The sequence below is a fragment of the Pelodiscus sinensis genome, chromosome 9, assembly GCF_049634645.1.
Source record: "Pelodiscus sinensis isolate JC-2024 chromosome 9, ASM4963464v1, whole genome shotgun sequence".
Taxonomy (NCBI): domain Eukaryota; kingdom Metazoa; phylum Chordata; order Testudines; family Trionychidae; genus Pelodiscus; species Pelodiscus sinensis.
In genome coordinates, this window is record NC_134719.1 from 25,059,038 (window position 1) to 25,072,793 (window position 13,756).

Genomic DNA, 13,756 nt, shown 5'->3' on the forward strand with positions numbered 1-13,756 from the left:
AAACTAGATTACTGCACCACAAAGGGCTGTCAGCAACCAGGTTGGCTTCTGCCCCAGAGGGCCTACTAAGTCAAACAGCTTGGTAGCTGTCGATCGAGCACTGATGGTTTGTGCTGATGACATGGACAGACAGCTTCTACCTACCTCAGTAACTGCAGCCCCAACTCTCCATGGCTGAAGCACTGAAGGGCTGCATCTAGACTGGCAAGTTTTTCCGCAAAAGCAACTGCTTTTGCAGAAAAACTTGGCAGCTGCCTACACTGGCTGCTTGAATTTCCGCAAGGACACTGACTTCCTATTGTCTGAGATCACTGCTTCTTGCAGAAATCCTATGCTGCTCGCATTCAGGCAAAAGCCCTCTTGCGCAAATGCTTTTGCGCAAGAGGGCCAGTGTAGACAAATCGGTATTTTGTTTTGCGCAAAAAAGCCCCGATCACGAAAATGGCAATCGGGGCTTTCTTGCGCAAAACCGCGTCTAGATTGGTACGGACGCTTTTGCGGATCTAGACGCTCTTTTCCGCAAATGCTTTTAACGGAAAACTTTTCCGTTGAAAGCATTTGTAGAAAATCATGCAAGTCTAGACTTAGCCAAGCAGTATAGTACTTGCTGCTATTGGGTCCATTGTGCTTGGGATTTTCTTCTTTTGTTTGTTTCTGTGCTGCCTGAATGATTACTTTCAGTCCCTGTGGTGGCCATTTGACAAGTAAGTCTATAACATTTGTTTTCGTATCTTTGAGGTTGTGTTGTAAAATGTTTATGTTGATTCTTTGTCTTCAGCTTTGATACAGTTGACCATGACGTTCAACTGATTTGTTTGTGAACATAAGGGATGGTGGATGGAGCCTTCCCTAACTGTATGGCCACGTCTAGACTGGCATGATTTTCCGGAAATGCTTTTAACAGAAAAGTTTTCCATTAAAAACATTTTCGGAACAGAGCGTCTAGATTGGCACGGATGCTTTTCTGCAAAACCACTTTTGCAGAAAAGTGTCCGTAGCCAATCTAGACACGCTTTTGCTCCAAAAAGCCCAGATCGCCATTTTCGCGATCGGGGCTTTTTTGCGCAAAACAAATCTCAGCTGTCTACACTGGCACTTTTGCACAAAAGTTTTGCGCAAAAGGGACTTTTATCTGAACGGGAGCAGCATAGTATTTCTTCAAAAAGCACTGATTTCTTACAGTAGGAAGTCAGTGCTTTTGCGGAATTCAAGCGGCCAGTGTAGATAGCTGGCAAGTGTTTCCAGAAAAGCGGCTGATTTTCCCGAAAAACTGGCCAGTCTAGACACAGCCTGTTTTTATCCTCCTGAGAACTCAGAGTGTAGTTGTGGGAAGTTGTTCCTCTACCCCATGAGCCTTGTCTATTGGGATATGACAGCTATGGATATTATCACCTGAACAATTTCAATAGGTAGAAGGGAGAGCAAAAGACAGACTGCAAGGTATCCTTGATTTTTAGAATTTACCCCCCATCTCCATTGGATCCACCAGAATCCAGAGTTGTTAACCTTTGCACACATTTATAAAACATATCCTTTCCCCCTCTTTTCTAAGGCAGTTTTCTGAAGGGAAGGTGCTGAGGTGGATCTAGTTATGGAGAGCCTTTTGTGTATAGAATCATAGAACACTAGAACTGGAAGGGATCTCAAAAGGTCATCAAGTCCAATCCCCTGCCCTCACAGCAGGACTAAGCACCATCTAGATCAGGGGTCAGCAACCTTTCTGAAGTGGTGTGCCAAGATTTAACCCTCCTTCCCTGAGTCATGTCACTCTCCTGGGAGGAGTGGGGGTGGCGCACCACCGCATGCCCTGTGGACCACCTGGGTCAATGCAAACATTTCCACAGACTACCAGTTGCTAATGGAAACTCACCGTTAATTACATAATTATGCTCGAGCCATTTTGCTAGTGCTGCAGCTAGGAAAATGGTTTCATTTAAATTATTAAACAGATTAAGGATTTTCTGTTTAGGGAAGGCTCCATCCACCGTCCCTTATGTTCACAAACAAATCAGTTGAATGTCATGGTCAACTGTATCAAAGCTGAAGACAAAGAATCAACATAAACATTTTACAACACAACCTCAAAGATACGAAAACAAATGTTATAGACTTACTTGTCAAATGGCCACCACAGGGACTGAAAGTAATCATTCAGGCAGCACAGAAACAAACAAAAGAAGAAAATCCCAAGCAAAATGGACCCAGTAGCAGCAATTACTATACTACTTGGCTACGTCTAGACTGGCATGATTTTCTTTCTGCAAATGCTTTCAACGGAAAAGTTTTCCGTTAAAAGCATTTGTGGAAAAGAGCGTCTAGATTGGCACGGACGCTTTTCTACAAAAGCACTTTTTGCAGAAAAGTGTCTGTACCAATCTAGATGCGCTTTTGCACAAAAAAGCTCCGATCACCATTTTCGCGATCGGGGCTTTTTTTGCACAAAACAAATCTGAGCTGTCTACACTGGCCCTTTTGCACAAAAGCTTTTGCGCAAAGGACTTTTGCCCGAACGGGAGCAGCATAGCATTTCCACAAGAACACTGACAACCTTACATGAGATCGTCAGTGTTCTTGCAGAAATTCAAGCGGCCAGTGTAGAGAGCTGGCAAGTTTTTCCACAAAAGCAGGTGCTTTTGCAGAAAAACTTACCAGTCTAGACACAGCCACAGCATTCTTTCAAAAGAAAATCGAAAATGCAGGGGGTTTTCTGACAGCAGTGAATATCATTCTATGAGGAAGAATGCCTTTTCCAACAGAGCTCTTTTGGGAAAAGGGGTGTGTGGATGCAGAAGAGGGAGTTTTCAAGAGGCTTCCAGGAAAAAGCACAAGTGGCCACTGTCCATAGTAATCACAGCTTACATGTGATATTGGGCGCTCTTTCAAAAAAAGTAGATCACTTTTTCGATGCACTGTGGCAGTATGGACTCTCTCTTTTGGAAGAAGTTTTTTTGGAAGATCTCTTCGAGAAAAGCTTCTTTCGAAAGAAGCCTGCAGTCTAGATATACCCTCCTTTGCCTGCAGCGCCGGGGCTGGGTAATGCAGAGCCCAGGGCTAACTCCAGCCAGGCCAGGAAAGGCAGAGCATTGAGGAAGGGGCTCCCTGCCCCCACCCACAGCTCATGCCTGGTGCACCATGTAGGTCAGCTGCACAGTCTCTGTGGAGCAGGCCCAGCCCCGCCTCCTCCCAAAGAAGGAAGCCCCAGGGATGTTCCCGTGTGCCTCTCTCGCCACTGCTCCCCCCGCCCACTCTAGCCTGCAGCTTCGCAGCTGAGGCTCGAGCCAGAGCACGGGCTCCCCCGCTGTGCAGGGGGAAGGGGCAAAGCTGAGCTTCCACCCCACATATCAGGGGCTGCTGACTTCTGATCTAGCTCATCCCTGATAGATGTGTCTAACCTGCTTTTAAATATCTCCAATGATGGAGAGTCCACAACCTTCCTAGGCAATTTATTCCAGTGTTTAACCACCCTGACAGGTAAGAACTTTTTCCTAATGTCCAACCTAAACCTCTGTTGCTGCAATTTAAGCCCATTGCTTCTTGTCCTATCATCGGTGGTCATGGAGAACAGTTTTTCTTCCTTTTCCTTGTAACACCCTTTTAGGAACTTGAAAACTGCTATCATGTCCTCTCTGAGTCCACTCTCTTCCAAACTAAACAAACCCAGTTCTTTCAGTCAGTATGTAGTGGTTTTAAAATTAAGGAATAAGCACTGTGAGAAAGCAGTGCTAGAGGGGAAATATATAAACCTTAGGGCTAATTAAAGCATGGTTCCCTGTAGTCTAGGGAGGGCTACTACAGATTAATTGAAGCACCTGTAGTCAATTAAGGCCCTGTCAGGAACCTAATAAAAACTGCCAGGGTCAAACAGTGTGGAGCAGGCCTGAAGTTTAGATTTAGGCCTGTATTGCTGAGATTTGAAAAACCAGAGAGCTAGGAGGGAAGGGGGGTGGGTCCTCCCCCAATATCAAGGAAAATATATATATATATATATATATATATATATATATATCTCACTCACACACACACACACACACACACACACACACACACACACAGCATGAAAGAGAAATTTCTGGAATACACACACACACACACACACCCCACCCCCGCTAAATCAAACCCCGTGAGATTGATCTCCAGTGTGTCAATCCTCCGGTAAGTATAAACAAGCCCTTGTCAGTTCTCCAAAGTGAGTTTAACATCCAGGAGAAAATCTGGTCTAAGCGGAATCAGTAAAGAACTCAAACTAAAGGGAAAAGCTCAGACTTACCATCTGTTTTGAAAAAAGCGAGCAATAGACCAAAGCAAAACAGTGCCCACTGTAGAACATAGCTCACACCAAAGAATAAATTCACAAAGTTTGAAATAAAAAATTTTTTGAGGTGACAAGCCTTGGTTCGGAGTTGTTGCCTGAAAGCCCTTAGATCATAGGATTATATTCAGTGAAACTTCCAAATGGGAAGTAAATAGTAAACAGTCAGTGCTAGAGACGTTACCAGTATTAAAACAGGTTTATTTTATTGAGTTCATGTTTATCATAAGTGTTAAAATAGCTCAGAAATCTTTAGAGCTCTTTCCCTAAATCAAATATGTAATATTTTTAACTGTGATTTTCTGCAGAGTCCTTCAATGCGCAATTGAAACTTCCAAAACCTCCATATGTAGTCTAGCAGAAGCATAAGGAATGAATATTCTGTTTTCCAATTCAGCATTTACAGAAGCTGCAGACAGTACATAGTACAGTAGGATTTTCTTAAAGAGCATGTTTATGAATGCGATCCCAAATCCAGAATTAGTACTGCGCTGAGGCCTTTGAGCCAATTTTTTAGACAACATGTGTAAATTAAATTTTTATACCTTAATCAGCATAAACTGTGCAGTCACATAATTTCTATCTGCTTTTTGTTTTAATAGATAAATGCAGAAGGAACGCCAGAAGAGGTTTTTCTTCAAGTCTGCACATCAGTCGACTGCTTTCTGGAAACGGAAACGGAAGCGTTTTCTCTTTCAGCAGAAGTACAGTAGTGGTTCAGTTTTATCTCATGTGCACTTGTCACAATCGACTAAAATGCTGTTCAAAGCAATACCTGCTGTCTTGAGAAGTATCTTGAATTAGTGCATGTTGTATTAAATGTTATTTTGAAAATATTTATAATCATACAGTATACTAAACACAAAATGGTTCCCATACTAAAACCAGTGTGGTTTTACGCTCTGCAGTACTGTATGTTTATCAAAATGTTTGCACTTAACAGGTTAAAAGCAGCATGGTGAACAGCAGGTTCAGTTTATATTTAGTGTTATGCATTTGAATATAATCAGATGTGTTGCACAATCAGCAGTCAGCTCCTTCAACTGCCATATAGCAAAGATTTTCAGGATTGCTCCCTCTCATTGCAATGAGTGTTTTTCTTTCATTAACACCATTCATTTTTGTACTAACATTTAGCTTGTAGATTTGTAGTGGTTGAAAATCTGTCCTCTGCCATTTTGCTTTATAATGGAACATTCCTAGAATTAGTCATAATTTGTGGAGTTGTAGAAGTTGAATGGACTTTTGACATTTCCCAAAAATCACTGTAAATGCATTGCAAAAATGAACTGAACATGAAGAAATTAATAAGTTCTATAGAGATCATAGAGACCTGTCCATCTGTTCCCATCTCCCAGACAAACTGCTTTGAAATCTTTGCTGTAGAATTTGCTGCATATTACAATAATTTTCTAATAGGGCCAGGAATATCTTTGCTCTTAGCTGAAAAAAAGAACTGCATAACGTTAATACAATCAAAAGCGCAGATAACTAGCAGTTATCCATGCTAGTAATGATATATTTCACTAAAAATTATCATGTGAAATTGTTTGATTACCAAATACCATTAAAAACTACTCCGGCAGTATTCCAAGTGTAAATTTCAGTTCTGGATCCTTAGCTGTTGTCTTGTGGCACTACAAATTTTGAAAATGACAATCCAAAAACAGGCACCCCCCCCAACCATTATCTTTAGCAGTTCACCCTTCCAAAATTTCTGCATAAAAATACATAAAACCATATATTTCCATCTACTCAGCCAAAGTGTTGGTTTTTTGGTATACTGATAGCCAAATAAAAACATTTGACATTTTTGTGGAGTAATTGCATCCCTTCCGTGCTGTTGCACCAGTACACAGTTTAAGTTTGCATGATTGATCTTTTAACATTTGTACTATCAATGAGCATTAATTGGACAGATTTGTATTTTTAAAGTTATCTTTCTTGTAATGAAGACACAATGCAAATAAAAAATGGACAAATGCAAAGAGTCATAATTTATGCTGCAGTACATGTGTGTTTGATCTTGCCTACAGCTCCATGAAATGTGGTTCATTAGTAAATATAGTTCAAATAAAGCACTCTAAACTCAACCTGCCCTGATTTAGGAAGGGAGTTTTTTTGGGAGGGTTTTTTGGTTTGTTTTTGCGTTTCTTCTACTTCCTATCTGCAATGCAAGCACTGGCTCCAGTGCGTCACTAAAGGGTAGTTTTAAACATGCTCTTCTCCTTTAATTATGGATTTTTTTCCTCGTTGGATTCCTTTATAAAAGTTAATCTTTACCTCTGGCATCCATTGCCAACTCCAGAAGACAGCCATTTGATACAATATGTCCACTTGTACAATAAACCACTTATTGAAAATAAGGAAGTTATCTTCAGAATACGGCTAGATTTCTCCAGCTTGAAGAAAAGCATCGTTTCAGCTTAATTTGAACCTGATGGCACTATCGGCTGCATTCTTATGTTATTTTCCCAGTAATTAGAGGATTTTAAAATGATTGTGTGGTTGTAAGTTATCCTAGGAACAACCACATTTAGATATTTCTAGTCATTTCTTGACTTGATTCTCATTAGAAAGAAAGTTAAAATGAGTGAAAGGTGACATTTTGGTTTTTAGTGCTGTTCCTCAGAAATTGATTAGTTTCTAATGCCAAAAGTTACTTATAACATCAGTAAACACACAATTCCATATTCCAAATGTAGTGTATCTGATTTAACCGGTAATTCTGCCCTCCTCCTAAAATCACATTTCCTAGTTCAGTGGTTTTCAACTTGTAATCCACAGACCTGTTAGGCCTCGCTCTGCAAACTATGTCTAAGTGAGCCACAAACTGTGACACTGAAAATACAATTTCAGATCTCAGAAACAGTATTCTGTTTTCTGATTAATCAAAAGTAAGTGTCTACCCCCACCTACAGGTCAAGATCCAGAAGTATTGTCATTACCATAGAAAACTCAATCTAGTGCCCTTTTTCACATTGTATCAAATGATATGCCCTGCAACATCTACAGCTGAATTCTAATCAATCAGTTTTCAGTCTAAGACTTCTATGGTAGGTATGTATGGATCTCAGGTTAAACTTCAAAAGAGTCTGCAAAGAGTCTGCACCCCTATTTGAAAATGTTTAAGGATCTGCAAATGAAAAAAGATTGAAAACCACTGTCTTAATCCATCAGGTATAGCTGCTATGATGCTAGTCTAGAGCCAATGCAAACATTATATGGATGAATATGCAAGTATCTCTCTCTCACACACACACAAATTAGATTTCCCCATATCAATAAGCAGTGTATGTTATATATTTGATATCCAAAACACTTACACATCTCCATACACATACATGTTGTTTAGGAGAAGAGAGAATTGCGTGTGCACATGCACACATTCATTCAAATAAGAAATGGCTTTAATCAAGTATTTCAGGTCTGAATTCCCTCAACTCCACACTCCTTCAAACCATATTAACCTCTCTCTTGTGCACAATTGTAATTTTTTTCTCTCTCATATATTATGGTTATTTTCCTTTAAGAACATTTTTAAAGCCCATCAAAAGATAACAGATTTGTCTCTGATAATCACTCTTCACCAAAACTGCTTCCATAACAATAGTGTAACTGAATGGCGGAACTTAATATTTTATGTTCCCATGATATTATAGATTCTCTCACACAATAGCTTTAGTCTTTCATTAAAGAGAAACGTGAAATACACCTTGTATATTTGTTGTATTATATTTTGTTAGGTTTATTAATTTCTCAAAAAATATGAGATATGCTTACAGATGATGTATTACATCATTTAGTGTTTTAGTAATTGTACTCTTATCTACTCAATATATTTTATGCTTAAACTTGTTTTCCTCAGAAACAAAAAGTAATTACACCTAAGTGAAACTGTGAAATTTAACACTGATCAGGCTACAGTTAAGTTGCTCTCAAATGCAATCAGCCAATTACCCTTCTTATTGCCATGGTTTAAGCTAATGTGTTCCTTTTACATTCTAATCATTCTGAAAACTGACGTTTTTATTTAAGCAAGTGGAAAGCTAATACAGTTTAAAATAATTTGTGTCTGAATCACAAGCTATACAGTTCAATAAAAAAGTTATTTGATGAAAAATATCACAATAATTACAAAGCTTTGCAGACATCAGCATTTTTTAGATTAATACAGCATACCAAAGTTGCTAACATTCCTTTCTTCTACAGTCTGGGAAAACAAAAACAAAAACCCACAACTACCAGCTTCTGAACAAGATATGAGAAAACCAAGGCTCGTATCTTGCAAGAGGCTGAGCACATTGTATTAGGAGCGGCGTGCATTCAGTTCCATTGAAGTAAACAGTAGTGCCAAGTGCTGAGCCAATGCAGATATGGGCCCTTTAAGTATTCCTGTGACCTACTAAACTGTATTGTTTTCTATTGTTAATGTTGGTTAAAAAGTTAATTACTACCCAAAAAGGAAATCACAGTAAGCATTCTATATATAAACAGAGTGTATCCACATAGTTTATTTCTCACAGTATTCCTGACAATTGAACATTATTTAAGAACATACTGTATACACAGATAAGAAGAAACATACAAAATGTTTTAAATGATGCACAACAAAATCCAGCAGTATAAAAGAATGCACGTGAACCTTTGCTCACTGCTCAGGCTAAATTTAATCACTTGTTTAAATAGTAATAAAAATACAATCTTTCATGGATCTTGTGCAGACTACAAAAGAGGAAAATTATTACCATATATATGATTTATATTAGGCAGTTTTCTTTGATGAGTTGCACTAACAACTCCAAATACAGAGGCAGAAGGCTGTGTACTTTATTTTAAAGGAGTTAATGTTGAGTATTAGAGACTTTACACAGTTACTACCACTGGCACTTTTCACCATATTTTGTACACATCACATGATCATATTATATAACATTACATTTAAAAAATATATCTGAGTGACAATTTTATAACATTCACACACCATGAGCTGGTTAAGGAAGCAATGCAACAGTTGCTTCCTGTAGTGCTTCACTGTTGGTAATAGAGTTCATTGTGGTTTTAAAAAAAATTAGAAGTCAATGAGATTAAGCAGCTCCAATTTAATAAAGGCCTGTAACCAACCATCACCGGAACAGTGAGTATTTTTTAGAGTATATCCTAGAAGCAAACACTGTCATTGGTTAAAACCTTAACTAAAGAAGTCAGTTTCTGTGCTGAAAACTATTTCACAACAAAACTGCAAGCTACTAAACTGTTTTTATATAAATACTTCATCTTCTCTGGATCTCATAACCAAGTTCTTCAAAGCCTTTGGAATTTATTGTATCATTATATGCATGCTCTCATTTCTGGCTCACCCTTCTGTATTTTTTTCCTTTCTTTTTTTTTGTTTTTGTTTTGGATTCACCATCTAAAAATGACTAATGTGGCGAAAGGAAAGTCTCCCAGTGAAACCTTCTGCACACTAGGAATGTTCAGCTGCTGTTCAGCTGATCAAGAACCGTGACAGTTTGGAGCTTTAGTTTGACAAGTACACCCAGGAAGCTGTCATGCTGTGAGTGACATTTCAGGGAAAGCAGAGTCTTTCCAAAGTGTGCACGGAATTAACAATGATGCCATTGTTACTTTTCAAAGAGGATAATAAGCCCAAGGTTGTAGTCTGTTTCCCATGTCATCTGTTTGCTGGAAAGTAGTTTGGGTCAAGATAATTGTAACTGGTGCCTTGGGACATGCAGTAGTCTCTATCTAAAAATGTCTCTGCTCTGTAAATAGGCTCTAACTGGTGATCTTCCTTGTGAATCTCTGTTTCATGTAGACTGCAAAGAAAAGAAAACACGATTTGGCAAGTGAACTTATTTTTCATTATATATTCACTTCAGAAGAGTGAAGGAAGTTTCTTTTTATTTTTTTAATTGACAGATAAAAGTCAAATTCTATATCACACACCATTACTTCACAGTTGAGGATTTCAAAAAAAAAAAAAAAAAAAAAACTTTTCCTGTCTCATACTTAACTGTCCAAGTATAATTACTCTCTCCATTGCACTGAAAGAATTCTTGATTGTCACACCATCCGAAAACACACATCATTATAATCTAGTCACATCTAACTTTCCCAAGGTATCATGGAACAGCTAAATCCTATATATGTGAAGAGTTTACTGAGTGTTTAAGCACAGGGGGTCGGCAACCTTTTCAAACAAAAGAGCCAAACTACATCAAAATTCAGAACAAGAGGTCAACAAAGAGCCATATAAGCAAGCCCATTTGCATGACTGAAAATATACAACTTAATATTATTGATAATTAACATAATGATTAATAATAGCATCAATGAAAAAACATCGTACTCACAGACTAATGGGACTTCTGCTGCCGTATCTTTTCTTTGACGTTTACATCATTACTGGTCAAATCCAGTTTTATGCACGCATTCAGACTTGTCTTCTGTCGATCTTATGGCAGGGGACTGAGTATGTGGGGGGTGCAGGAGTCTGGGCTGCAGTGTATGGGGGGCTCAGGGCAGGGGGTTTGGGTGCATGATGGACTCAGGGCACAGGGTTGAGGTGTGGGGGGGGGGGGGGGGGGGGAGTGCAGAAGTGTTATGACGCTGTGGCCAGATAGGGGGTGGGCCCAAATTGGGTGTCTGCTTTACTTTAAATAAAGTAAAATATTATGTCCAACACAAAAGGTTTCAACATTGTCTTCATTTATGGAAGAGTGGGAACCTTTTTAGGGTCAGAGGCCACTGACCCACAGAAAAATTAGTTGGGGACCACACAAGTGAGAAGCAATAAAACAATCCCTCTAAAACCCCTAACCCCCACCGATGTGGTTCACAACTGAAACACCTCACTCCCTGGTGCTCCAGCCAGGAGGACTGTGGTTCAAGGCCTCAGGCCAGATAACTCTTCTGGGGTTCCAGGATTAGTGGATTTTGTGGGCCTCCTTAGGCTCGGGGAGAGAAGGGGAAACGAGGGGGTCAGTGTGTGGGACAGAGCTGCCAGTGAGTGGGATGGAGTGCAGAAATGGATGGGAGATAGGATGCAGGAACAGTCTGGCCAAGGGAGAGGGGACAGGAGCAGGCTGGGGGTAGGTGCCCAGCCAGGAGGTAAGGTACAGGAGTGGGCTGGGGACAGGTGTCTGGCCAGGGGGCAGGAGTGGGCTGGGGACAGGTGTCTGGCCAGGGGAGAGGCGGGCAGGAGCAGGCTGGGGGTGCAGGGTCTCGGCACGGGAGGCGGTTCAAGGAAAGGGCAACACTTTTTTCCCCCCAATGTCTGTAATAGGGTTTATTTATGGTAACAGATGCAAGTCACTCCCACGTGGCAGCCAGTCACTGCTCTACATAGGTCAAGGAATAAGCAGCCCAAGGACCGAGCATGGAATGGAGGTAGTGCCTCACTAGGAGTACAGGGGGTCCGGCCAGCAGGTCTGGGCACAGAGGAGAACCAGTCTGCTCAGTCATGCTTCTTGTAGTTCTCCAGGCTGGCCAGGATCCAGCCCACTGGCACCAGGAAGAAGGTGCTCAGGCCGATGAGTGACTCCAGTGGCCCCATGGGGCTCTCCAGCTGGTGCGAGTGCACAACATGCACGGGTCGCACAAGGCAGGGGCAGAGCAGTGCGTGGAGCAGTGAGGACAGCCATGGCAGCAGTGGGTCCTTCACGGGCAAGATGGTGGCCAAGTCTGCTCTTGTGCCCCATGCTGCTCTCAGACTTGCTGTCCAGGCATGGATTCTCACTGCTCCACTGGCTGGATTCTGGCCAATGGAGCAGCAGGAAACATCTCCAGGCAGCACGTCTGTCGTTGCTTTGTTCCTCCAGTCAGGGAGGGGGAAGAGGAGCGTGCAGAGAACCATTTGTGGCTATGGCTTCTTCCCTGATTGCACAGTGAGGCTCAGGGCTTCCTCCATCCTCCCCTGCAGCCCACCCCACCCCACCCCACCCCAGGAAGCTAGCACTGGATCCAATCTTGCAAGGAGCACAAAGCTGGATCACCAGAACAGGCTCCCCATTGGGGGAGGGAAGGGCTCAAGGGGGGAGCTGAGCTCAAGCTGCAAGCCATATTTGGCTCCTAAGTGAGATATGGATATTCTGGTAAGTACAAATAATAAGCATCAATACTTGTTGCTCACCAGTCAGAACAAGAGTCACAGAAATCCAAGGACATTTCTTGAGGGCAATCCTGGCAGTGCCATCGAATGCCTTGAATGGGTTCAATTCCGCAGTTATCGCACTGTGAAACATATTGAACAAAAAGGTAATGAAAGAAAGTAGTTGTTAAAATACATATCGTTTCATTTCGACCGACATATTGCATATAAAGGATAACAAAGAGCATGATTTTTTTGCAAAAATCACCACCACCTGAAGATTAGCTCTGTGTAACCTTGAAAAACCCACCAGAAATTGGCCCAATACAAGATCTCACCCACCTCTCTAATGTTTATAAATTAACATACCCTAGGAAAGACTACTTAGACCCCAGGTGATCATTCTATTTTCTGCTTTGCTCCCCACTCCTTCATGACTCCCTATTAAAATTCGTTATGACCAAGAACGAATGGACTTAGTTTCCTCTGGAATCTATCAGCACCAGCAATACAAAGCAGTCCTTTCTATCTCTGGGATGAACATGATGCCTCTGCAGTTCTCCAAGCTTAACTAGCTGAAATGCCTGAACTTAGGATCCTCTACATGAAAGCAAAACATGTTATCAGTAGACAGCTATATTAGTGACCTTTTAAGGTAAGTTGTATGGAATGATACTACTGTATATATTAGTTTAGGTTTATTAACCAGAAGCATTCCCAAGTTCAATATATGGCATATATGAGCAGGGATTGTATTTCCATCTATTATTAAGGTTACATTACAGTTCCCTTTATAAGACCATTTTCAGTTGCCTATAACTCTGCCAAAAACACATTTAGGCTGAAATTTTCCATGCTGAGTATTAGCCGAAGGCTGATACTTATTTATTCATAACTCAGTCGAAATGGTTTGACTATTTCCAAGAACCAATTATAGGGGGAAAATACATAGTTCTGCCCAAGTTTTTTTTATATATATATATATAAAAACCAAACTCATAAAAAACCCCAAAACAACCTTTGAGATCTTTTCTATCTCTTGAACCATCATGTATTAGAGTAGAGACTTGAAGGGGGCGGACTTAGGGTCAGGGATGAGACTTCTGCAGTCTCCAGGGGGGAAAAAACCTAGCCACATTTGTCCAATTTATAATCACTGGAAAAAAATCAGTCTTCACAGGCTCAGTAGACACTTCTTCCATTTTGCTAATTAAATCTCTGAAGAAACTTCACTGAACATGCTCTTACTTCTCACAGATCCTAATGCTGACCCACATTGCATATGCACAAGTCCCACAGAGGGACTGGGCATACTCCAGTCCACGGTTACATGCGTGAAGATGGACTTTCCCTAT

At 40.8% G+C, this 13,756-nt stretch overlaps 2 protein-coding genes across 10 annotated transcripts in view; one reads left to right on the top strand and one right to left on the bottom strand.

The window, feature by feature from the left end:
- AK5 (adenylate kinase 5) overlaps positions 1-6,295 on the top strand; it is a 171,204-nt gene extending 164,909 nt beyond the window's left edge. The window contains exon 14 of the mRNA XM_006129565.4: positions 4,912-6,295. Within this exon, the coding sequence (XP_006129627.2) occupies positions 4,912-5,022 (111 nt within the window). The 3' untranslated portion in view covers positions 5,023-6,295. The remainder of the gene's footprint in view (positions 1-4,911) is intronic.
- Positions 6,296-8,793: 2,498 nt separating this feature from the next.
- Positions 8,794-13,756, bottom strand: part of ZZZ3 (zinc finger ZZ-type containing 3) — a 120,491-nt gene continuing 115,528 nt past the window's right edge. For all 9 annotated transcript variants that reach the window (XM_075936294.1, XM_075936298.1, XM_075936297.1 and 6 more), the window contains 2 exons: positions 12,444-12,544; positions 8,794-10,128 (listed from right to left, as the gene is read on the bottom strand). In XM_075936294.1, the coding sequence (XP_075792409.1) occupies positions 9,984-10,128; positions 12,444-12,544 (246 nt within the window). In that variant the 3' untranslated portion in view covers positions 8,794-9,983. The remainder of the gene's footprint in view (positions 10,129-12,443; positions 12,545-13,756) is intronic.